The sequence below is a fragment of the Myxine glutinosa genome, chromosome 10, assembly GCF_964187855.1.
Source record: "Myxine glutinosa chromosome 10, kmMyxGlut1.1, whole genome shotgun sequence".
In the NCBI taxonomy this organism is placed as follows: domain Eukaryota; kingdom Metazoa; phylum Chordata; class Myxini; order Myxiniformes; family Myxinidae; genus Myxine; species Myxine glutinosa.
The window spans coordinates 31333805-31358337 of NC_136270.1; the positions used below are offsets into that span (position 1 = coordinate 31333805).

Sequence of the window (24533 nt, forward strand, 5' to 3'; positions counted from 1 at the left end):
GGAATTAGGGACGAGGGGCGGAGTGAGCGACACGAAACGATTTGTGAGAGGAGACTGGTTTAGGTGAAGAGCCGTTGTTGGGGACAGCGACACAGGTAGAAACACAAAAAATTGTGCAGAAGAAAGAAGGGAAAGGCCAAGAGACAAGTTAAAATCAGCACGGCCGAAATGTGTCTGCGTTGTCGCAGTGTCGTCCCGGGGGTCGTTCTGTGCTGATGCGATGGCCTGCACAAGTGCCGCCCGGTGAGTCGCGTTGCGCGCAACATGTAACGCATGTGGCATGCATCATGTGACATGCGACGTGTCAAGTGCCGAGCATGCTCATGTAAAAGGTTCATTGATCCCTTTCCTCTTTCCCCCATTTTCCCGATCCCTTTCCCCTCTATCCCCGGGAGCACACCTGGTGTAAAATCCCCCAATTGCACGTGACTTCGCTGAATGTGGAATCGTACAGCAGGCAGGTGGACAAAGTCCCATGAGGATAGATTCGCCGAAGGGCATTTCCACTCTGACTGACTCCAACGGTCCAGGTTCAGGACGAACTTATCCTTGACAATGATCTAAAAATAAGGATGAAAAACGCAGGGAATATCTTAGGGAATGACGTTGTTAGTACAATGAACGGAATGTGATGCAGCGGTTGTAGGGGTCGTCCCATTGTGTTATTAAACCACCTCTCCCCGCCCCCCTCCTCTCCCCTGATCCCCCCTCCTCTCCCCTGACTCCCCCTCCTCTCCCCTGACCCCCCCCTCTCCCCTTATCCCCCCCCCTCCTCTCCCCTTATCCTCCCCTTCTCTCCCCTGATCCCCTCCTCCTCTCTCCTGATCCCCTCCCTCCTCTCCCCTGATCTCCCCTGATCTACAGCCACGTTTACAGTCCCATTCTGTAATGGCAGCCAGTCAGATCAGAAATATTCCGGAGATAATAGGGCGAGAGGTCAGGGAAACATTCCCCATACAGGTATTTATTTATTTATTTATTTATTATAGCCATTAACATTTTACCTGTTTGTTTATTTATTTATTATAGCCATTAACATTTTACCTATTTGTTTATTTATTTATTATGGCCATTAGCATTTTACCTGTTTGTTTATTTATTTATTTTTTCCATATCCATTATCATTTTACCTGTTTGTTTATTTATTTATTATAGCCATTAACATTTTACCTATTTGTTTACTTATTTATTATAGCCATTAGCATTTTACCTGTTTGTTTATTTTTTTTAAATATCCATTAGCATTTTACCTGTTTGTTTATTTATTTATTTTTTCATAACCATTAACATTTTTCCTATTTCTTTATTTATTTATTTATTATAGCCATTAACATTTTACCTGTTTGTTTATTTATTTATTATAGCCATTAACATTTTACCTATTTGTTTATTTATTTATTATAGCCATTAGCATTTTACCTGTTTGTTTATTTATTTTTTATATCCATTAGCATTTTACCTGTTTTTTTTTTTTGTTTTTTCATACCATTAACATTTTACCTATTTGTTTATTTATATATTTATTATAGCCATTAACATTTTACCTATTTGTTTATTTATTTATTATATCCATTAACATTTTATCTATTTGTTTATTTATTTATTATAGCCATTAGCATTTTACCTGTTTGTTTATTTATTTTTTATATCCATTAGCATTTTACCTGTTTGTTTATTTATTTATTATAGCCATTAACATTTTACCTATTTGTTTATTTATTTATTATAGCCATTAGCATTTTACCTGTTTGTTTATTTATTTATTATATCCATTAGCATTTTACCTGTTTTTTTTTTTGGTTTTTTTTTTCATATCCATTAACATTTTTCCTATTTGTTTATTTATTTATTTATTATAGCCATTAACATTTTACCTGTTTGTTTATTTATTTATTATAGCCATGAACATTTTACCTATTTGTTTATTTATTTATTATAGCCATTAGCATTTTACCTGTTTTTTTTTTGTTTTTTTTCATACCATTAACATTTTACCTATTTGTTTATTTATATATTTATTATAGCCATTAACATTTTACCTATTTGTTTATTTATTTATTATAGCCATTAACATTTTATCTATTTGTTTATTTATTTATTATAGCCATTAGCATTTTACCTGTTTGTTTATTTATTTATTATATCCATTAACATTTTATCTATTTGTTTATTTATTTATTATAGCCATTAGCATTTTACCTGTTTTTGTTTTTTGTTTTTTTTCATACCATTAACATTTTACATATTTGTTGATTTATATATTTATTATAGCCATTAACATTTTACCTATTTGTTTATTTATTTATTATAGCCATTAACATTTTATCTATTTGTTTATTTATTTATTATAGCCATTAGCATTTTACCTGTTTGTTTATTTATTTTTTATATCCATTAGCATTTTACCTGTTTTTTTTTTTTTTGTTTTTTTTCATACCATTAACATTTTACCTATTTGTTTATTTATATATTTATTATAGCCATTAACATTTTACCTGTTTGTTTATTTATTTATTATAGCCATTAACATTTTACCTATTTGTTTATTTATTTATTATAGCCATTAGCATTTTACCTGTTTTTTTTTTGTTTTGTTTTTCATACCATTAACATTTTACCTATTTGTTTATTTATATATTTATTATAGCCATTAACATTTTACCTATTTGTTTATTTATTTATTATAGCCATTAACATTTTATCTATTTGTTTATTTATTTATTATAGCCATTAGCATTTTACCTGTTTGTTTATTTATTTATTATAGCCATTAACATTTTATCTATTTGTTTATTTATTTATTATAGCCATTAGCATTTTACCTGTTTTTTTTTTTTGTTTTTTTTCATACCATTAACATTTTACCTATTTGTTTATTTATATATTTATTATAGCCATTAACATTTTACCTATTTGTTTATTTATTTATTATAGCCATTAGCATTTTACCTGTTTGATTTTTTATATCCATTAGCATTTTACGTGTTTTTTTTTTTTGTTTTTTTTCATAGCCATTAACATTTTACCTATTTGTTTATTTATATATTTATTATAGCCATTAACATTTTACCTATTTGTTTATTTATTTATTTATTATAGCCATTAACATTTTATCTATTTGTTAATTTATTTATTATAGCCATTAACATTTTATCTATTTGTTTATTTATTTATTATAGCCATTAGCATTTTACGTTTGTTTATTTTTTTTCCTAACCATTAACATTTTACCTATTGTACACCGCACCTTTCCTATGCCATCTCCAGGCATTGCAAAACGTCATTGCCGGCACCGAAGGGGGCTCGGCAGTGACGCACGCTGGAAGGGAGTACTCAGTTTTCACGCTGGTTGTTTGTTTTCTTGTTTGTTTTCTTTCCTGCTTGTTTGTCCGGGCGATATCTCGGCCATCCTTTGAGCTAGGAAGCTGAAATTTCGGCACAGTAGTGAGCTAGTCCGTTGTCAAAAAATGTATTTTTTGTTTTTTGATTAATCAATTAATTGAGGAGTTATTTAATTATTAGCGATTAATTAAGTACTTATTTAATTAATCAAATTTCCTTTCTCCTCTGACCATTACCTCAGGCACCTTTTGAGTTAGGAAGCTGATATTTGGACATGCCAATGACCAGGTGATTTGGCTGCAAAGGCTATTTTTGATTTATTAATTAATCAATTAATCAATTAATCGATTATTTATTTAATTATTCGATTAATGACTAAATTTTTTTTTTTTTAAGTTACAGATTCTGATGAAATGGTGGGGGTTTATGTGTTCTATGACCGAATTGATTAATAATTTAATTTTTTAATGATTATTATTTCTTTATTTTCATTATTAATCATTTATTTATTTTCTTTCTCATTTGGCCAATATCTCAGGCACCTTTTGAGCTGGGAAGCTAATATTTGGACATGACAGTGACCAAGTGATGTGGCTATCAAGGATATTTTTGATTTATTGATTAATCATTTAATCGATTAATTATTTAATTATTCGATGAATGACCTAATTAATTAATTTTTTAAGGTACAGATTCGGATGAAATGGTGGTGGTTTATCAAGGATATTTTTGATTTATTGATAAATCATTTAATCGATTAATTATTTATTGATTAATCGATTAATTATTTATTGATTAATCAATTAATTATTTAATTTTTTATTAATGACCTATTTAATTAAATTTCTAAAAGATACATCTTCGGATGAAGCACAAGTGGTTCAGTTATGCTGTTAGCCAATTGATTTAGAAAATATTTTGTGATAATCTTTTATTAATTTTAATTATACAATTAATCAATCAATTAGTGGACACCTCTCCCTCCCAATGCAGCCTGGATGAGCAGCACTGCGGTATTGCCGGGCGCCAGAGGCGCCCCGGCAATGCCGCGCTGTAGGATATTTAATTATTTGGCATGGGGGTGGTGTACTTTGAATGTATCTTTACTTCTTTCTTAATGAATGTTTGTTTATTTATTTATTTATTATAGGCATTAACATTTTACCTATTTGTTTATTTTTTATTTTTTTTCAAAGCCATTAACATTTTGCCTATTTGTTTATTTATTTATTTATTCATTATAGCCATTAACATTTTCCCTATTTGTTTTTTGTTTTTTTTCATATCCATTAACATTTTACCTATTTGTCTATTTATTTATTTTTATCACCATTAACATTTTACCTATTTATTTATGTATTTAATTTTTCATAGCCCATAACATTTTACCTATTTGTTTTTTGTTTTTTTTCATATCCATTAACATTTTACCTATTTGTTTATTTATTTATTTTTATAACCATTAACATTTTACCTATTTGTTTGTTTTGTTTTTTTATCGCCATTAACATTTAACCTATTTATTTATGTATTTAATTTTTCATAGCCCATACCATTTTACCTATTTTTTTTTATATAGCTATTAACATTTTACCTATTTGTTTATTTATTTATTATAACCATTATGTTTTTACCTATTTATTTATTGATAACCATTAACATTTTATTTATTTATTTATTTATTTATTTATTACAACCATTAACCTTTTACTTATTTGTTTATTTATTATAACCATCAACATTTTACTTACCATATTTGTTTATTTATTTATTATAACCATCAACATTTTAACTTATTTATTTATTTGATTATTTTTATTGTCAGTTTTATCCCACCATTATTTCCTCCTCGGGTGTGTGTGACAGTTGTGGACAATTGAACCACAACGTGTAGACACATTGTTCAAATGTCTGCATCGTTTCACCCTCCCCATACCATTTATCTGTCCATTGAACCCCAAGTTTAACATATCTGCCGCCCAAGGAACAGCACAAACCATGTATATTCTTTAACAATGGGCATGTCCTTGCCTCGGCCATTGTGACACACAGACCTGTAATGAATCCACAATGGTGTCGAATTGCCACTGCACGGTTCTGGTTCTAGATGCCCTGCTTTGTTCTGTTCAGCCGGTGCGTCTCCCCAGCTGTCTGCCTTTGTGCATGGGGGTAAACATAGAAGAACACGAGAGTTGCACTCGGTGGAGAGAATACCTCCACCAGGCTGAACAGTTTACCTTTTGTATCCTACTGATAGGTCATTAACCATAATCGAATCGCATTGTTCTTGTCACTTACCCAACTCATCCACCTGGTTTTGTCATAATCCGTCCACAACTTTTTGAAATATCATACTGTATATCGTTTTTGGCCCGATCACTCAATGGTGAAGAATCACTTTAAAATTTAAATATTCTCGTATCCGGATCTTCAGCAAAATCAAATTGATTCACCTTGTCAAATACTCCATCTCTCCACCAAATTTCATCCGAATACATCCACAACCTCATGAGATATCCTGTATATAAATAACTTAACACAACGTTTTGAGAAAAATAAATATATACAAGAGGAAAGGAGCTGACACTGAGAATCGAAGCCGGGGAGTTCCAGATGAAGGTGACTGTACCTGTATGGGTGAGTGTTCCCGCTTGCCTGGACATGTAGTCCTAGCTCGGGCTGGCCTGGCCTGCATGCTGTAGTCCTGCAGTATGAAATCATTGCAAAGCAGTATTTGATATATATATATATATATATATATATATATATATATATATATATATATATATATATATATATATATATATATACTGTATATATATATATATATATATATATAATTATTTATTTATATATATATATATATATATATTTATTTATATATATATATATATATATATATATATATATATATATATATATATATATATATATATATATATATATATTTAGTGGATTTAATCTGGTAATGTTATGGTAAGAAAGGGATCACTACAGGGTAATAACATGAACTACCACCCAAACCATGAACTATCTTCGCAAATCGTTAGTAAAGGATCAGGACCTTGTCGTGGGGTCAGCAAAGTGATAGATAGTTTCATGAGAAGTGACAGGTGTGAGGATTGATCCCGAGGCTCTCTTATCAGCTCCTCCTGCTGTAGGAAGAAAGCAAGGAAGCCGTTCTCTCACCTGCCTGTCTGGAACTGCAGGCTGAAAGTAAAGGTGCACTATTTAAAAGGTCACCATTAAAGCCTTTCAATGCTACTGTCACAATGTCCATGCTCGGGTGAGCCAGGTCACCATTCTCACTCCGAGATATGGAGAGAGAACCTTGTGGTTTATAGCTCTAATAGTGATCCCTTTAAGATTAGGCCCAGGCTTTTGGCCCAAATTCACTTTAGCCACCTGTGGATGGCTTTTGCACACGTGTTGTTTGCTTGAGTGCATTCTCCTGTTGTGTTGTTAGCTTTGTCACAGGCTCTTTACCCTCGCCCATTCCCCAAGGGATGGGAGAAGGTTATTGTAATCGGTGTGTGTGTGTGTGTGTGTGTGTGTGTGTGTGTGTGTGTGTGTGTGTGTGTGTGTGTGTGTGTGTGTGTGTGTCTGCACACAGATCTACCTTAATCTAGATTGCACAATCTCACGATTAATGTATTCTGTACATCCTCCAGTCAGGCTCCGAATTGTCAATTGCTCATTACTTCTGCGCTCGGCGGATGGAGGAGGTTATGTTTTCACCTCTGTTTGTCTATCTGTCTGTTGTGAGTAGGATATCTCAAGAAGTTGTGGACGGATTTGGGCGAAACTTTGTGGACAGGTTGGGTCTGTGACAAGGATGAATCGATTAGATGGAAAACGGACATTTATTGCAAAATGAGTTTCTTGGGATTTTCAAGTCGGAGATCCGTTTGATTCGATTTTGGTTCAGGTCTGAATCCAGATCCAACCTATCAGTGGGATACAAAACGTAAACTGTTCAGCCTGGCGGAGATGTGCGCTCTTCCGAGTGCAGTAGTTCCTGTTTGTTTTTACTTGCGTTTCACTGTATTTTGCATTACAACCTGGATTACGAGTATAATTACCTCCACCACCAAAGGTGGATGGAGGTTATGTTTTCACCCCTGTCTGTTTGTCTGTCTGTCTGTCTGTTCGTTTGTCAGTGAACAAGATGTCTCAAAAAGTTGTGGACGGATTCAGAGAGGTAGCGTATGTCACAAGGACGAAATGATTCGATTTTGGTGAAGATCCGGATTCGGATCCGGCTACTAGAATTTTTTAAGTGACTCTTCACCATTAGGAGAGCGGGGCAAAAACGATACGTAGCAGGATATCTCAAAAAGTTGTGGACGAAACTTGGTGGAGAGGTTGTGTGTAGGAGAAGGAAGAATTGATTCAATTTTGGTGTAGATCTGAATATGGATTCGGATATGAGAATTATTTAATTTTCTGTCAGTTTGTTTGTTTGTTTGCAACAGTTTGTTTGTCAGTTTGTTTGTGAACAAGATATCTCAAAATGTTGTGGACAGATTTGAACGAAACTTGGTGGAGAGGTTGTATGTGTGACAAGTGTTACAGATTCGTCACTTCCGTTGTTGTGGTTTTCATCCACTGTAAACATTTTTGATTCCATGTACTATTATTGTTGTCATTTGAGGGAAATAGAGATTACTATTTTCAAAAGGTAAAAAAGTTAATGTTTTAAATGAAACCGGAACCGGACGACGACGAAGAGGAAGAGGAGGAAGAGAAGGCGGAGCGAGTGAGTCGGACAAGAAGCCGTGCTGCTTTGAGGTCTGGAGTGAACGATTGGCGAACGAGAGTCACGAGTGAACTTTGGGTTTCCCAGGAAAGGGATTCCTGCGACAGAGTTGTTATCGCTGTGACAGATCAACCTGCGTGTCAGGTTTTGCGGTTGATTCCGAGGGGAATCATCGTAGTGCCGTTACGCCTCGAGAATGGGCCGTCGGCCATTTTGACTCGCGCACTTTGCGCATCGCTCAAGGTTTTTCACTTCGCTTCAACCATTCTCATCGCATCCAGACGTTAATTTGGGTGTGTGTGTGTAACGTGGCTTTTGAGTGGGAAATCTGCGGTTCGCCGATTTGGAGCCGTGGAACGTCCATACCCGAGGGTGTGATTTCCCAGTCGCCTTGAGGGCACCTTTGCGCAGCTTCGGCAGCGGGACTGTGACTGTCATCCGAACGGGATTCTGGTCTCGATTGGACATCGTTCTGACGATCACTGGAGCGGAACAACTTTGGCTTGAAGCCGGGAAAGAGACATTGGGGATGTTCTTTTCGCTCACTTGGAGCACAGTGAGTTATACAGACTTGGCATTTAATATGGAATATATTTTTTGTGGGGGTGAACTTACTTTTCAAGATGACTTCGAACCAAAAGTTCATTGGAATTATGTTGAAATTATTCTAGATTTTGTTAATGTGACCTTCAAAAGAAACAAAAACCACATTTGACATTTCGAAGCAAATAAATTGATCCTTGAAAGTGATGTAAACTGATATTGAACTCAATTCACGGACAGTACTGTGTTAAACTTCTGTACGTTTTCCAGAAGTATCTCTTTATTTTGCACATTAGCCAAAAAATCTTTCAACAAAAACAAAAGCTAAATTATGACTGGGATTACGGACAGTAAAATTACAGTTCAGTACTTCGTGTAACCCCCTCGAGCATTCAGGATAGCACGTATACGTCGAGGCATGCTGTTCACGAGATTTGCCAAGGTTTGGACAGGAATCAGTTGCCATGCAGTGACAATAGTCTGTTGCAATTCACACACAGAGGTAGGCTGCTGGTCCAAGTTGTCGATTTGACGCGTTAATTCTGCCCACAAGTTCTCTATCGGATTAATATCCGGGGACATGGCAGGCCACTCCATATGCTCTACACCACGGTCAGCAAGAAAGTTTTGGATCATGCGAGCACGATGAGGCCGTGCATTGTCATCTTGGAAGACAAAGTTTCCTCGAAAGGCTGCATGAGCAAATGGAAGCAATGTTTCTTCCAGAATGACCCTGTACTTGAACTAGTTCAGGTTTCCATTCAGAACAACCAGGTCAGTTTTGCCCCCTGCATGAAAAGCAGCCCAAACGGTCACCCCACCACCTCCAGCTTGGACTCTTGGCACTATCCAATCTTCGTTGTGGGCTTCATGCACTTTTCCGCGCACTCGGACGCGGCCATCTTGACGATAGACCAGAAATCTAGACTCGTCACTGAAGGTCACGTGATTCCAGTGTCCTGGCTGCCATTGACGGTGCTCTTTGGCCCACTGCAATCGACGCTGGCGGTGTTGTCTGGTCAGGCATGGCTTTCTCAGGGGACGCTTGACACGATAGCCTGCTTGAACCAGTCGTTGGTTGACTAGCCTTCTGGATACAGGCACATTTGTCAGTTGCTGCCACTCAGCCCTAAGCCGATTAGCTGACTTGGTACGGCCATTGCAGACTAACCGGTGCAGCTGGCGATCATCCCTCCTTGTGGTTCTGCGTGGACGCCCTGGCCTCGGTATTGGAGTAGGGACACCCCTCTGAGCATTTTGTTTCAGGATCTTTGACACCTGACCTTGAGTGATGCCATACTGCCGAGCAATAGCACGCTGTTTCATGCCAGAATTTCGTAAAGCCACCACTCCATGACAAACAGCATTGTCAAGTTGACGGACCATCTCCAGAGGAAGCGGCAATAACTTTTGTAAATGTGCAGCAGTTGTTTTCCACTAATACAGAACGCAACAACCCTTATATACCCGATTGTGAAGCCAATCGTCAAATGTACCTGTCCTTACATTTTGTCACGGCACATGTGATATAATCGTGTTATTGACTTCTTGCTGCGAAAGACAATCAGTGACATGGTTCTTTCAACAAAGACATCACCGAAGGGTAAAAGAAACTCACCAGATTGATATACTGAGTTCAGAAAGTAAACCCGTCAAGAAAAATATATATATTCCATATGAAATGCCAAGTCTGTATATTACGAAACTGATGGTCCCATCATAGGAAATATATATTGGTTGTACAATTGATTACTATTGTTGTTGCACTGTTATTCTTGTGTGATCTTAATACAATACTTGTTTGTTGGTAACAATTGGTGTGGTTTCACCATTGATCTTTGACATGCAGAATAACACATCTTTCTGCCGTGACTCCTCTCGGGGCTCGGAGGTACACCGTGACCGGGGTCTGGGGAGGAGCACGTAACACAAGGAAGAATCGATACAATTTTGGTGAAGATCCGGATCCGGATCCAGCTAGTATTATTTTTAAAGTGATTCTTCACCATTGAGTGAAAGACAGATGGAACACACAGATGGCCAAAAACGAGGGGTAGATCAGGTTATGAAAGACCGGACCAATGGTGATTCCTGTGATTGATTTTGATTAAATGTGATTCTGTATTGTGATTTTCTGGTCTACTCTGAGATACAAAACGTAAAGTGTTCACCAGGTGGAGGTGCCGTTATAGTTGTAAATTTGAAATGAGATATTGTTGTGGTCGATTTCATTGGATGTGGTATAGCTTGGTTGGTTATGCCCCACAATTATTTTTTCCCACGAGATCTGATGAGATAATGGTCAAATGTTGTAATATTGTTGTAATCAAAAGTCATGGGAGGTTTTTGCAAAGGTCTGGTCAGTCTTACTCTGGTTCGACAATAAATTATACCCGTTAAAATGTCATGAAAGTAACTATAACAAATCTTTGAGTCACATACAGTACGCGTTGAATATAAAAATACAGAACTTATAGATCAAGAGTTTACTGGTGCAGTTAAGAGTGCTCTACCTATTCAACAGCACTAATTATTCCCACCTTCTTGTGGGTTCTGTCAGGGAACATTTATGGCCCGGGCCTTTCACGAACCGGCTGGTCAGGCCTGACGTTCAAATGAAGGTGGTTTGGGAAGGAATTTGTAATTTGTTCCACTGTGCCGGTGATAACTTGGCGAAAGACACCGTGGGATCTTTAATGTACTCCACTTGATGCTAGCAGTTGACTTGATAAGAAACTTTTTCCACATCGACGTTCTAACACCGCATACTCGAGGGGGCATCTCGGGTGGGAGATTTTGGCAACGGTCGGTATGTTTCAGGTTTATAATGAGTAATGTTGGAACACACAGAACGAAAAACTTATCTTGTTAGGCACACGGGCTGGAAAGCTTCGCAAAACACATGTTCACCAGACTTCCTTGTGTTTTTAATCAGTCATGCAGGCACACCTCCGATAGAAAACCGCACGAAGCCGCTTTACGCCCTTGTGGTTCGCATGGCATACGTTGCATGCTCCCGGTAATCGCTGGATCTGTGCTTTGAGCTGTGCAAGCACGGACACCGGTCCCACCATTGCAGGTGCCTTGGGAATGGGAGTGATCCGTACTGTGTTTTGTGAACGGACGCGGTTCTTGGCCGACTGTACCACACCTAGTGGTGCCAACTAATATGTATAACTGAAAGTTTGTCGCATTATCCTGTGATCATCGTGATTATGTGGAAAGGAATGATGATTGGTTGTATCATTATTGTTATTACGAAGGAAGATCAAATTTGTCTCGCCTTTTAAAATATTTTTAAGCAAGGTAATACAAGGAGAGGCTGGCAAGATGGCCTTCAGGTGCACACATTCACATGCAAGCTGTCCAGCCTGGGTTTGAATCCCAACCCAGCTAGAAACTGTCATCCTGGTGTTTCACAGGCAGGGTGATTCATCAATGTGTGTGCCGTCCCTCGGATGGACGTTGCGCTGGTGTCCCGTAGGTGAGCGACAGTCGACACCCTAAACAAATAACAAATTCCTGCCTTGACTACTGCTGGGAAGGCAATGACAAACCACCCGGTATAACCCTTGCCAAGAAACTGCTTCGGCAAGGCACCGACGGTCCGTAACAGAAGATGGTACATCAGGATGCAAGAGATTAATTATTTTTGTGATAATCATCCCTTAGAGTGCTCGAAACTCTCACACTCTCACTTTGTCTCTCCGAAAAGACTGACTGGACAACCCTCCCATCTACTTTCTGAACAATCCTCTCCAAGAAGTTCTGTCACTCAAGCTTTTGGGTCTCACTATCTGCCATGATCTTTCCTGGGAAAACCACATTTCAAATCTGGCCTCCAAAGCCAGTCGCCGACTGGGCAGCCTCCGTCGTGCGAAGTCCTTCCTTGGCACACCTGAGCTCCTCACCACATACAAGGCTTTCATCCGCAGCTCATTGGAATACTGCTCTCCCCTCTGGGCCGGTGCTCCTGCCTCACACCTGGCTCGGCTTCACGCGGTTGAAACCAAAGCTTTCAGAATCATTGGAATCCCCCGCGATGACGCTATCTCCGAGGGCCTTTCACTTACTTTCACTTACTCACCGCAGGCAGGTTGGTGGTCTTTCCGTCTTCTGCCGACTCCTCTCCGGCCTTGCCCCTCCAGAGCTCTCTCTGGGCTCTGTCCCCCAAATATTCCTGCAGGTCGCACAAGATCTGCCAGCAACCCTCTGATCGTTAAACTGCCAAAATCAAGACTCTCTGCTCACCTTCACTCCTTCATTCCTCTTTACTCCGACCTCTGGAACAAACTCCCTCACTCTCTTCCATCCCACTCCTCCCTCCAGGTCTTTAAAACAGCTGTTCACCACCATCTCTTATCTTCCCCCATCCAAAACCTTCATCTTTTCTACCTCCGTTAATTCACCCCAGATCCATTTTTTTGAAATACCAACTTCTTTCCTAGAATCCTAGAAGTGTCCATGTATTTTATACCTCTCCCACTCCCTACCCCGCATTCCCATGCCCCCCCCCCCCCCAAGCCCTCTACCCCCCAAGCCCTCTCCCTCCCACAGATCTCCCGATGTCCCTGTTCTCTACCGTTGTACTTGTGTGCTTCCCTCTCTCTCCCCATCTTGTATGCCGCTCCCTTTATCTTATGTTTTATGTGTCCGTTTGTTTTTTTTGTGATTATGCTAGCTCTTACACGAGCCTCGATCTTGTTTACAAAAAACAAAAACACATTTACACCCGTGTGAGGCACTTGTTTCCCGCCTCAACACGTGCTGACAATTATTGACATGGTGACAAATGAGACAACAAACCTGGGGGTGCAGGTGGACCAGCGAATAATTATGAGATTTCTGGTTTCAGGTAAAACATCAGGCCTGTTGAAATTTGCAGACCATTGACTGCACATACCGGGATCAGATTTGAACCACGCTGTGTATCGCTTGCACCTCCGTAAGACCTTGTGCCACGTTGTCCGGGATGCGAAGAACGACATTATGATGTCATGTGTTGGGTTGTACATGTCACGGGAAATGTATTCCTGTTCCAGGGAAACGAAACCCGGAATTCGCTAAATGTAAACCACTGGATCACTTTTCAATTATTTACCTTTTTTGATATTCCATTATAGGTTAGTGAGAATGGAGTGGTATCAATGGAGGACATGGGGGCCAGGTGTGGTGAGGTGATATTGGGGAGAGGTCTCCGCAGAACATTCACATGGACCCCATGAAAAGGTGCACGTGAAAATCACGTCGATTTTCACAAGTTTACATGAACACAAGGCCCAGAAAGCACAACTACTTTAGTAGTTTCATCACCAGCACAAAATGCTTGGTATGAACCTTGTGGTTAACAAAAGCATCCTTGATTGAACACCAAATGACACCATGAATGTAAAGGTAATGAACGTATAAACCCCTATACAGTACCAGCAAGGAGAAAGTGAAGTAAAGGTACACGGTGAGGTTCAGGTATATGATCGGAAAAAGATGCTGAGGTGACGTGGGAAAAAAGGAAAGTGAAAGGTTATGGGGTAGAGGGAAGCTGAGGGGATACATAGTAGTGGTATGGTGAGGGGATACAGGGTCGAGGGATGGTGGGGGCACACAGGGTAGAGGGATGGTGGGGGCATACAGGGTAGAGGGATGGTGGGGGCATACAGGGTAGGGGGATGGTGGGGGCATACATGGTAGAGGGATGGTGGGGGCATACAGGGTAGGGGGATGGTGGGGGCATACAGGGTAGAGGGATGGTGGGGGCATACAGGGTAGGGGGATGGTGGGGGCACACAGGGTAGCGGGATGGTGAGGGGGATACAGGGTAGAGGTATGGTGGGGGCATACAGGGTAGAGGTATGGTGAGGGGATACAGGGTAGAGGGATGGTGGAGGATACAGGGTAGAGGGATGGTGGGGGGATACAGGGTAGAGGGATGGTGGGGGATACAGGGTAGAGGGATGGTGGGGGATACAGGGTAGAGGGATGGTGGGGGCACACATGGTAGAGGGATGGTGGGGGCACACAGGGTGGAGGGATGGTAGGGGCATACAGGGTAGAGGGATGGTGGGGGCATACAGGGTAGAGGGATGGTGGGGGCATACAGGGTAGAGGGATGGTGGGGGCATACAGGGTAGAGGGATGGTGGGGGCACACAGGGTAAAGGGATGGTGGGGGCATACAGGGTAGAGGGATGGTGGGGGCATACAGGGTAGAGGGATGGTGGGGGCATACAGGGTAGAGGGATGGTGGGGGCATACAGGGTAGAGGGATGGTGGGGGCATACAGGGTAGAGGGATGGTGGGGGCATACAGGGTAGAGGGATGGTGGGGGCATACAGGGTAGAGGGATGGTGGGGGCATACAGGGTAGAGGGATGGTGGGGGCACACAGTGTAGAGGGATGGTGGGGGCACACAGGGTAGCAGGATGGTGAGGGGATACAGGGTAGAGGTATGGTGGGGGCATACAGGGTAGAGGTATGGTGGGGGCATACAGGGTAGAGGTATGGTGACAGGATACAGGGTAGAGGGATGGTGGGGGATACAGGGTAGAGGGATGGTGGGGCCATACAGGGTAGAGGGATGGTGGGGGCATACAGGGCACAGGGATGGTGGGGGCATACAGGGTAGAGGGATGGTGGGGGCATACAGGGTAGAGGGATGGTGGGGGCATACAGGGTAGAGGGATGGTGGGGGCACACAGGGTAGGGGGATGGTGGGGGCATACAGGGTAGAGGTATGGTGAGGGACATGACCTCTGGACAAGTTCCCTTCGGAGAGCAACCCTATCGATGCTTGCAGCTTGCATGTGACATTGAAGTTCTGCTTTTGATACCTTTCGGGTCTCCTTAATCATTATTTGTTGGGGGTGCGACTTTGCTGTTGAGGCAGTGCCCACTCAGTGTAGGTTAGAGGAGGACTTTGGAAAGTGGACAGGTTGTCGGCGATTAAAATAACATAGTATTGATTAAAAATTAATAATAATTTTTGAAAAGTGAAATCTATTAAAATATGGACTCTCCTTACTTTATTACATGAAAGTAAGTAAAATAGGAAAGTAACTTTATTGCAGTCACTTGGTGCAGACCATCATTGATTCACCTGGATAGCTCTGGTTTATTTATTTCGTTTGTGGATTTCTGTTTTTTTTTTTTGTTTTTTTTTAAACTCTTTTTTTAAACACAAACACCAGGCATGAAGAACTAATGTACCATGATAGATAAGGTGGTGTAACAGCCAATGCATCAACGGTGATCAACATCCAGAATTAATTTATGAATACGACTTTTACAATCTTTATTTTATTTCAAATGAATTGTGAACCTGAACACTGCACGGGGTAAGGTGTTCTACGAAATCTCGAGTTACCTCCGCCACCAAAAGTGGATGGAGGTGATGTTTTCACCTGTCTGTTTGTCCGTTTGTCTGTCTGTCTGTGAGCAGGATATCTCAAAATGTTATTGACGGATTCGGACAAAATTTGGTGGACGGGTTGGGTGTGCGACAAGGACAAATCGATTCGATTTTATTGAAGATCTGGATCCGGATATGAGAATTTTTTAAGGTGACTCTTCAGCACTGAGAGATGGGAGCTAAAAACGATGTATAGCAGGATATCTCAAAAAGTTGTGGCTGAGTTATGACGAATCTAGATGCACGAGTTTGGTGGGTGACAAGAAAAAGCTGATTCGATTTTGGTTCAGGTTCGAATCCAGATCCGGCCTGTCGGTGGGATGCAAAACGTAAACTGTTCAGTCTGGTGGAGGATGTGCTCCCTGTCTGGTGGAGGATGTGCTCCCTGTCTGGTGGAGGATGTGCTCCCTAAATCTGGTGGAGGATGTGCTCCCTGTCTGGTGGAGGATGTGCTCCCTAAATCTGGTGGAGGATGTGCTCCCTGTCTGGTGGAGGATGTGCTCCCTGTCTGGTGGAGGATGTGCTCCCTGTCTGGTGGAGGATGTGCTCCCTAAATCTGGTGTAGGATGTGCTCCCTGTCTGGTGGAGGATGTGCTCCCTGTCTGGTGGAGGATGTGCTCCCTGTCTGGTGGAGGATGTGCTCCCTGTCTGGTGGAGGATGTGCTCCCTAAATCTGGTGGAGGATGTGCTCCCTGTCTGGTGGAGGATGTGCTCCCTGTCTGGTGGAGGATGTGCTCCCTGTCTGGTGGAGGATGTGCTCCCTGTCTGGTGGAGGATGTGCTCCCTGTCTGGTGGAGGATGTGCTCCCTGTCTGGTGGAGGATGTTCAGTCTGGTGGAGGATGTGCTCCCTGTCTGGTGGAGGATGTGCTCCCTGTCTGGTGGAGGATGTGCTCCCTGTCTGGTGGAGGATGTGCTCCCTGTCTGGTGGAGGATGTGCTCCCTGTCTGGTGGAGGATGTGCTCCTTGTCTGGTGGAGGATGTTCAGTCTGGTGGAGGATGACAAGTGTCGTTCTGGTTCTTTTATCTGTTTTCTGTCCAGTAGTCACTGCACTAACCTGCTTTATCATGTAAAGCCTGTCATTCATAATAAATGATTATTTGATAAATATTCATGAGGATGAATGCTCCATGGAACACATCACTCTGGCTTCATGAGAGTGTATCAATTATGATACACGATAATGAATTACACCCGAATATATTTATGAAGTGAATGAACCACCTTTAGAGGCCATTTTTTCGCCGCAGAGCAGGGGTTGGCCTTTTTCGGGCACCGTGGTCCCCCTTGTTGAAGCAATGTTTTTATGGCCGGATGCCCTTCCTGCCGCTAACCCTGTTAGTCGCCTCTTGCGATGCGCAGGGATACGGTGTACCTATTCTAAACCGGGGTACACACTGGGATCATTCATCCCAGCAAGCTAGTACTCAATTAGCCGACCTCGGAAAGATGACAGGCTGAGTCAACCCCTCCGGCGTTAATTCGGCGATCGCCCGGGATTCAAACCCAGGATCCTATGATCCCAAGCCGGCACCCTAACCGCTAGGCCAACACCAGGCTATCTATCTATAATTCCAGTAATCTCTGTGTGTGTGTCTGTGTGTGTGTCTGTGTGTGTGTCTGTGTGTTTGTTTGTCTGTGACCGCTGTTTCTCGACAACCACGGGTCCGATATACTTGAAACTTGCCAGGTATATTGCTGGGGACCTGAGGATGTGCCTTTTCAAGGTTTCATATTAATCGGAGAAGTAGTTACCGAGCTATGGCGATTTAGCCGTTCGCCGTTCGCTTTGGCTTTGCGAATGGACCAAACCATTTCATGTAAATAGAGGGGGGGGGGGGGGGTTCTACCGTACTCGCAAGCCGTTCGCTTTGGCTTTGCGAATGGACCAAACCATTTCATGTAAATAGAGGGGGGGGGGGGGTTCTGTGGTCGTTACTGCCACGTGGTTTCAAAGTTTTTTTTTGTTGTTGTTGTTTGCACGCATGTTTTTTTCCACCCACGTACGGGCACGCCCTAGTATTTATGAAGTGCATTAAATAAAAAATGTATTTGATAAATTATTATTGATTTTTTTTTTTCCTTTCTGCGATAATGTAACTGTTCTTCATCTGTGTGAATTTTGATGAAATACTTTTTGTTCCAGACAGGGTGGAATGGAGCTCAGTCCACGTGATTCACCGATATATGTAAGTTCTGTACAGCTCACTTACTGTCACCTGCTCCCTCCCTTTTCCCCTTATTCTTTAAAGTGGGAAAATATTATTCATGCTTTTTAAAGTTGTGGATTGAGGCATTGAGAAAATACGTATGCAGCACAAGTCCGCAGGGCAGCCATATGGGCACGTTGGCTGTGCTGCTGATGCAGTGCCCTCTGTTGGTTAGGGGAGGAATTTGTAATTTGGCCGTGGTGCCGGCGACAGCTCGCCTACTCTTCGCGAAGGACACATTTTTGTTGCTCTTTATCGGCCACTATTATCCCACCTTGTGGGGTTGGCCGGGGGAAGCTTGGCCCAAATCTTTCACAAACCGGCATGGCCAGGCCTGCATTCGCATAGTTAGGGCAGGAATTTGGAATTTTGGCCATGGTGCCTGTGATACTCGCCTACACTTTGCGAAGGACACCATAGGGTCTCTAACGTCCACCAACGGCTTCGAGGCGTATGTGCGTCCCTCTAGGTACATCCTGCCGGCCCTATAACTTTACTGATAATTACCTTTATGGAACCGCCTTTAGAGACCATTTTTCCCCGCAGAGTAGGGGTTGGCCTTTTTTGGGCACGGTGGTCCCTTTTTGAAGCAATGTGTTACGGTCGGATGCCCTTCCTGCCGCCAACCCTGTTAGTCGCCCCTTCTGGTAAAATTTCCAAAATCAAGACTCTCTGCTCACCTTCACTCTTTCATTTTTCTTTTCTCCCGCCTCTGGAACAAACTCCCTCACTCTCTTCAATCCCACTCCACCCTCCAGGTCTTTAAAACAGCTGTTCACCACCCTCTCTTATCTTTGCCCATCCAAAACCTTGATCTTTTCTACCCCCGCTAATTCACCCCAGATACACTTTTTTGAAATACAGGAATGGCTGTACTTTACGAGTCAAAGTAACAATTCCATTTTTGTTCAACATATTCAACATTTGTTCAACATGTTCAACCCAGATCCATTTTTATGAAATACCAACTTCTTTCCTGGAAGTCCTAGCATTCCATGTGTTTTATAGCTCTCCCCCCCCCCCCCCCCCCCCAAGCCCTCTCCCTCCCACAGATCTCCCGATGTCCCTGCTCTCAAATGTTGTACTTGTGTGCTTCCCTCTCTCTCCCCATCTTGTATCCCGCTCCCTTTATTGTATGTCTTTTATGTGTCCGTATTTTTTTGTGTGATTAATGCTAGCTCTTACACGAGCCTTCATCTTATATACAAACAAACAACAACAAAAAAAACCAACAACAAACAAACAAATACTGAACGGATCAGGAAGCAACAGAACAAAAGGAACAGCAGAGAGAGGGGAAACAGCAACAGCAGGGTTGAATGACAAGATAGAGGGAGACTTGGACCAAATAAGGGACATGGGGAGGAATGAAGGGGGGGCGGGGGTGTTGTTCGTGGGGTATGCTTCGGGAAGAAGGGAAAAACTGGGAATTTGGAAGGTGCGAGTTAGGGCTGGGTGGGGAGGGGTTAACGAGGGCAGAAAAGATCATGGTTTTGGATTGGGTTTGATTTGAGATGGTGGTAAACAGCTGTGTTGGAGACCTCGAGGGAGGAATGAGATTGAAGAGAATGTGGAAGTTGGTTCCATAGGTGGGGAAAAGGTGGAACAAATTAGTGGAAGTGAGCAGTGATTCTGGATTTGGGGGGTGCTACATGTTTGGAGATGTTGAGAAAAGGGGGAAAAATATAATGGAGTACCAGCAGAAGGAAATCCATGGAGAATGAGATCGGTGTGGTGTTGAAAAAGAAAGTTTATTTTTATTTTTATTTTGGAAGGGAGGAGAGGAAATAGGATAACGCTGAAGTCGAAAGTATGATATTCGGGAAGGATCTTTCGGGATCAAAATGAGGAACATGGAGACAAAAGGGAAACATAATTTTCACAGAGGCTATCTGAGGATCGGCTAAAATAAGCCTTGAAGACCAAGAAAACAAATTCGACAAACAAAGGCTTTAACAATCGAGGTTCGATTTAACATGGAAAATTGGACGGAAACACAAGCGGCAACACAGGAACGAAGATATAACATAAAATGATGACGAATCCGGTTCGGGAAATTTTGCTTTAATGAGAAGGAAATGGCAGCTGCAGATTTGACCAACACGTGGAAAAATCCTCGAACTGGAAGTCTGACGTTAGAATCAAATTTGAAGTAAGAATCAAATGTGTTAAGTTAGGAGGAATGTTAGTTCAATTGAGAGGAATTGAGAATGGAAGAAATATAGAATGAACAAAGGAAATAAATAATAGGCACAATGAGTTTTGGACTGAAATGTTTTTTGCCTTTTTTTTTTTTGAAGGGATGAAGGGGAAAATGGGAGAAAGTTGTGGAGTGTGAAAGGAGAATGCTAAAAATATAGAAAGCAGAACAAGACATGCAGCATCAGAGCAGAGACAGTATTGGCAGACACACTCGCTGAAGCCTTCGGGAGTAGGCCAGACATTCATAGTTACACAAATTCAACAACACATCATAAATTGGTGAAAATTGGTTTTGTAACACTAACACAAGTGCAAAAAGTGGTTTTCAACACTAGCACGAGTGCGGAAAGTGGTTTTCAACACTAGCACGAGTGCGGAAAGTGGTTTTCAACACTAGCACGAGTGCGGAAAGTGGTTTTCAACACTAACACAAGTGCAAAAAGTGGTTTTCAACACTAGCACGAGTGCGGAAAGTGGTTTTCAACACTAGCACGAGTGCGGAAAGTGGTTTTCAACACTAGCACGAGTGCGGAAAGTGGTTTTCAACACTAACACAAGTGCAAAAAGTGGTTTTCAACACTAGCACGAGTGCGGAAAGTGGTTTTCAACACTAGCACGAGTGCGGAAAGTGGTTTTCAACACTAACACAAGTGCAAAAAGTGGTTTTCAACACTAGCACGAGTGCGGAAAGTGGTTTTCAACACTAGCACGAGTGCGGAAAGTGGTTTTCAACACTAGCACGAGTGCGGAAAGTGGTTTTCAACACTAGCACAAGTGCGGAAAGTGGTTTTCAACACTAGCACGAGTGCGGAAAGTGGTTTTCAACACTAGCACGAGTGCGGAAAATGGTTTTCAATGCCAGCACAAGTGTGGAAATTGGTTTTGTAACACCAAGACAAATGCGAATTGTGGTTTTCAACACTAGCTCAAGTGCGGAAAATGGTTTTCAACACTAGCACGAGTGCGGAAAATGGTTTTCAACACTAGCACAAGTGCGGAAAATGGTTTTCAACACTAGCACAAGTGCGGAAAATGGTTTTCAACACTAACACGAGTGCAAAAAGTGGTTTTCAACACTAGCACGAGTGCGGAAAGTGGTTTTCAACACTAGCACGAGTGCGGAAAGTGGTTTTCAACACTAGCACGAGTGCGGAAAGTGGTTTTCAACACTAGCACGAGTGCGGAAAGTGGTTTTCAACACTAGCACGAGTGCGGAAAGTGGTTTTCAACACTAGCACGAGTGCGGAAAATGGTTTTCAATGCCAGCACAAGTGTGGAAAGTGGTTTTCAACACTAACACAAGTGCAAAAAGTGGTTTTCAACACTAGCACGAGTGCGGAAAGTGGTTTTCAACACTAGCACGAGTGCGGAAAGTGGTTTTCAACACTAGCACGAGTGCGGAAAGTGGTTTTCAACACTAGCACGAGTGCGGAAAGTGGTTTTCAACACTAGCACGAGTGCGGAAAGTGGTTTTCAACACTAGCACGAGTGCGGAAAATGGTTTTCAATGCCAGCACAAGTGTGGAAATTGGTTTTGTAACACCAAGACAAATGCGAATTGTGGTTTTCAACACTAGCTCAAGTGCGGAAAATGGTTTTCAACACTAGCACGAGTGCGGAAAATGGTTTTCAACACTAGCACAAGTGCGGAAAATGGTTTTCAACACTAGCACAAGTGCGGAAAATGGTTTTCAACACTAACACAAGTGCAAAAAGTGGTTTTCAACACTAGCACGAGTGCGGAAAGTGGTTTTCAACACTAGCACGAGTGCGGAAAGTGGTTTTCAACACTAGCACGAGTGCGGAAAGTGGTTTTCAACACTAGCACGAGTGCGGAAAGTGGTTTTCAACACTAGCACGAGTGCGGAAAGTGGTTTTCAACACTAGCACGAGTGCGGAAAGTGGTTTTCAACACTAGCACGAGTGCGGAAAATGGTTTTCAATGCCAGCATAAGTGTGGAAAGTGGTTTTCAACACTAACACAAGTGCAAAAAGTGGTTTTCAACACTAGCACGAGTGCGGAAAGTGGTTTTCAACACTAGCACGAGTGCGGAAAGTGGTTTTCAACACTAGCACGAGTGCGGAAAGTGGTTTTCAACACTAGCACGAGTGCGGAAAGTGGTTTTCAACACTAGCACGAGTGCGGAAAGTGGTTTTCAACACTAGCACGAGTGCGGAAAATGGTTTTCAATGCCAGCACAAGTGTGGAAATTGGTTTTGTAACACCAAGACAAATGCGAATTGTGGTTTTCAACACTAGCTCAAGTGCGGAAAATGGTTTTCAACACTAGCACGAGTGCGGAAAATGGTTTTCAACACTAGCACAAGTGCGGAAAATGGTTTTCAACACTAGCACAAGTGCGGAAAATGGTTTTCAACACTAACACAAGTGCAAAAAGTGGTTTTCAACACTAGCACGAGTGCGGAAAGTGGTTTTCAACACTAGCACGAGTGCGGAAAGTGGTTTTCAACACTAGCACGAGTGCGGAAAGTGGTTTTCAACACTAGCACGAGTGCGGAAAGTGGTTTTCAACACTAGCACGAGTGCGGAAAGTGGTTTTCAACACTAGCACGAGTGCGGAAAATGGTTTTCAACACTAGCACGAGTGCGGAAAGTGGTTTTCAACACTAACACAAGTGCAAAAAGTGGTTTTCAACACTAGCACGAGTGCGGAAAGTGGTTTTCAACACTAGCACGAGTGCGGAAAGTGGTTTTCAACACTAGCACGAGTGCGGAAAGTGGTTTTCAACACTAGCACGAGTGCGGAAAGTGGTTTTCAACACTAGCACAAGTGCGGAAAGTGGTTTTCAACACTAGCACGAGTGCGGAAAATGGTTTTCAATGCCAGCACAAGTGTGGAAATTGGTTTTGTAACACCAAGACAAATGCGAATTGTGGTTTTCAACACTAGCTCAAGTGCGGAAAATGGTTTTCAACACTAGCACGAGTGCGGAAAATGGTTTTCAACACTAGCACAAGTGCGGAAAATGGTTTTCAACACTAGCACAAGTGCGGAAAATGGTTTTCAACACTAGCACGAGTGCGGAAAGTGGTTTTCAACACTAACACGAGTGCAAAAAGTGGTTTTCAACACTAGCACGAGTGCGGAAAGTGGTTTTCAACACTAGCACAAGTGTGGAAAATGGTTTTCAACACTAGCACAAGTGCGGAAAATGGTTTTCAACACTAGCACGAGTGCGGAAAGTGGTTTTCAACACTAGCACGAGTGCGGAAAGTGGTTTTCAACACTAGCACAAGTGCGGAAAATGGTTTTTCAACACTAGCACGAGTGCAGAAAGTGGTTTTCAACACTAGCACGAGTGCGGAAAGTGGTTTTCAACACTAGCACGAGTGCGGAAAGTGGTTTTCAACACTAGCACGAGTGCGGAAAGTGGTTTTCAACACTAGCACGAGTGCGGAAAGTGGTTTTCAACACTAGCACGAGTGCGGAAAATGGTTCTCAACACTAGCACAAGTGCGGAAAATGGTTTTCAACACTAGCACAAGTGCGGAAAATGGTTTTCAACACTAGCACGAGTGCGGAAAGTGGTTTTCAACACTAACACAAGTGCAAAAAGTGGTTTTCAACACTAGCACGAGTGCGGAAAGTGGTTTTCAACACTAGCACAAGTGCGGAAAATGGTTTTCAACACTAGCACAAGTGCGGAAAATGGTTTTCAACACTAGCACGAGTGCGGAAAGTGGTTTTCAACACTAACACAAGTGCAAAAAGTGGTTTTCAACACTAGCACGAGTGCGGAAAGTGGTTTTCAACACTAGCACAAGTGCGGAAAATGGTTTTCAACACTAGCACGAGTGCAGAAAGTGGTTTTCAACACTAGTATGAGTGCGGAAAGTGGTTTTCAACACTAGCACGAGTGCGGAAAGTGGTTTTCAACACTAGCACGAGTGCGGAAAGTGGTTTTCAACACTAGCACGAGTGCGGAAAGTGGTTTTCAACACTAGCACGAGTGCGGAAAGTGGTTTTCAACACTAGCACGAGTGCGGAAAATGGTTTTCAATGCCAGCACAAGTGTGGAAATTGGTTTTGTAACACCAAGACAAATGCGAAT

General features: G+C 42.0%; 1 protein-coding gene across 2 annotated transcripts in view; it reads left to right on the forward strand.

The window, feature by feature from the left end:
- Positions 1 to 24533, forward strand: part of LOC137434422 (rho guanine nucleotide exchange factor 2) — a 200254-nt gene continuing 175721 nt past the window's right edge. The window contains exons 1-2 of one of the 2 annotated variants that reach the window (XM_068127398.2): positions 1 to 243; positions 18194 to 18236. In XM_068127398.2, the coding sequence (XP_067983499.2) occupies positions 221 to 243; positions 18194 to 18236 (66 nt within the window). In that variant the 5' untranslated portion in view covers positions 1 to 220. The remainder of the gene's footprint in view (positions 244 to 18193; positions 18237 to 24533) is intronic. The other variant, XM_068127399.2, reaches the window with a different exon arrangement.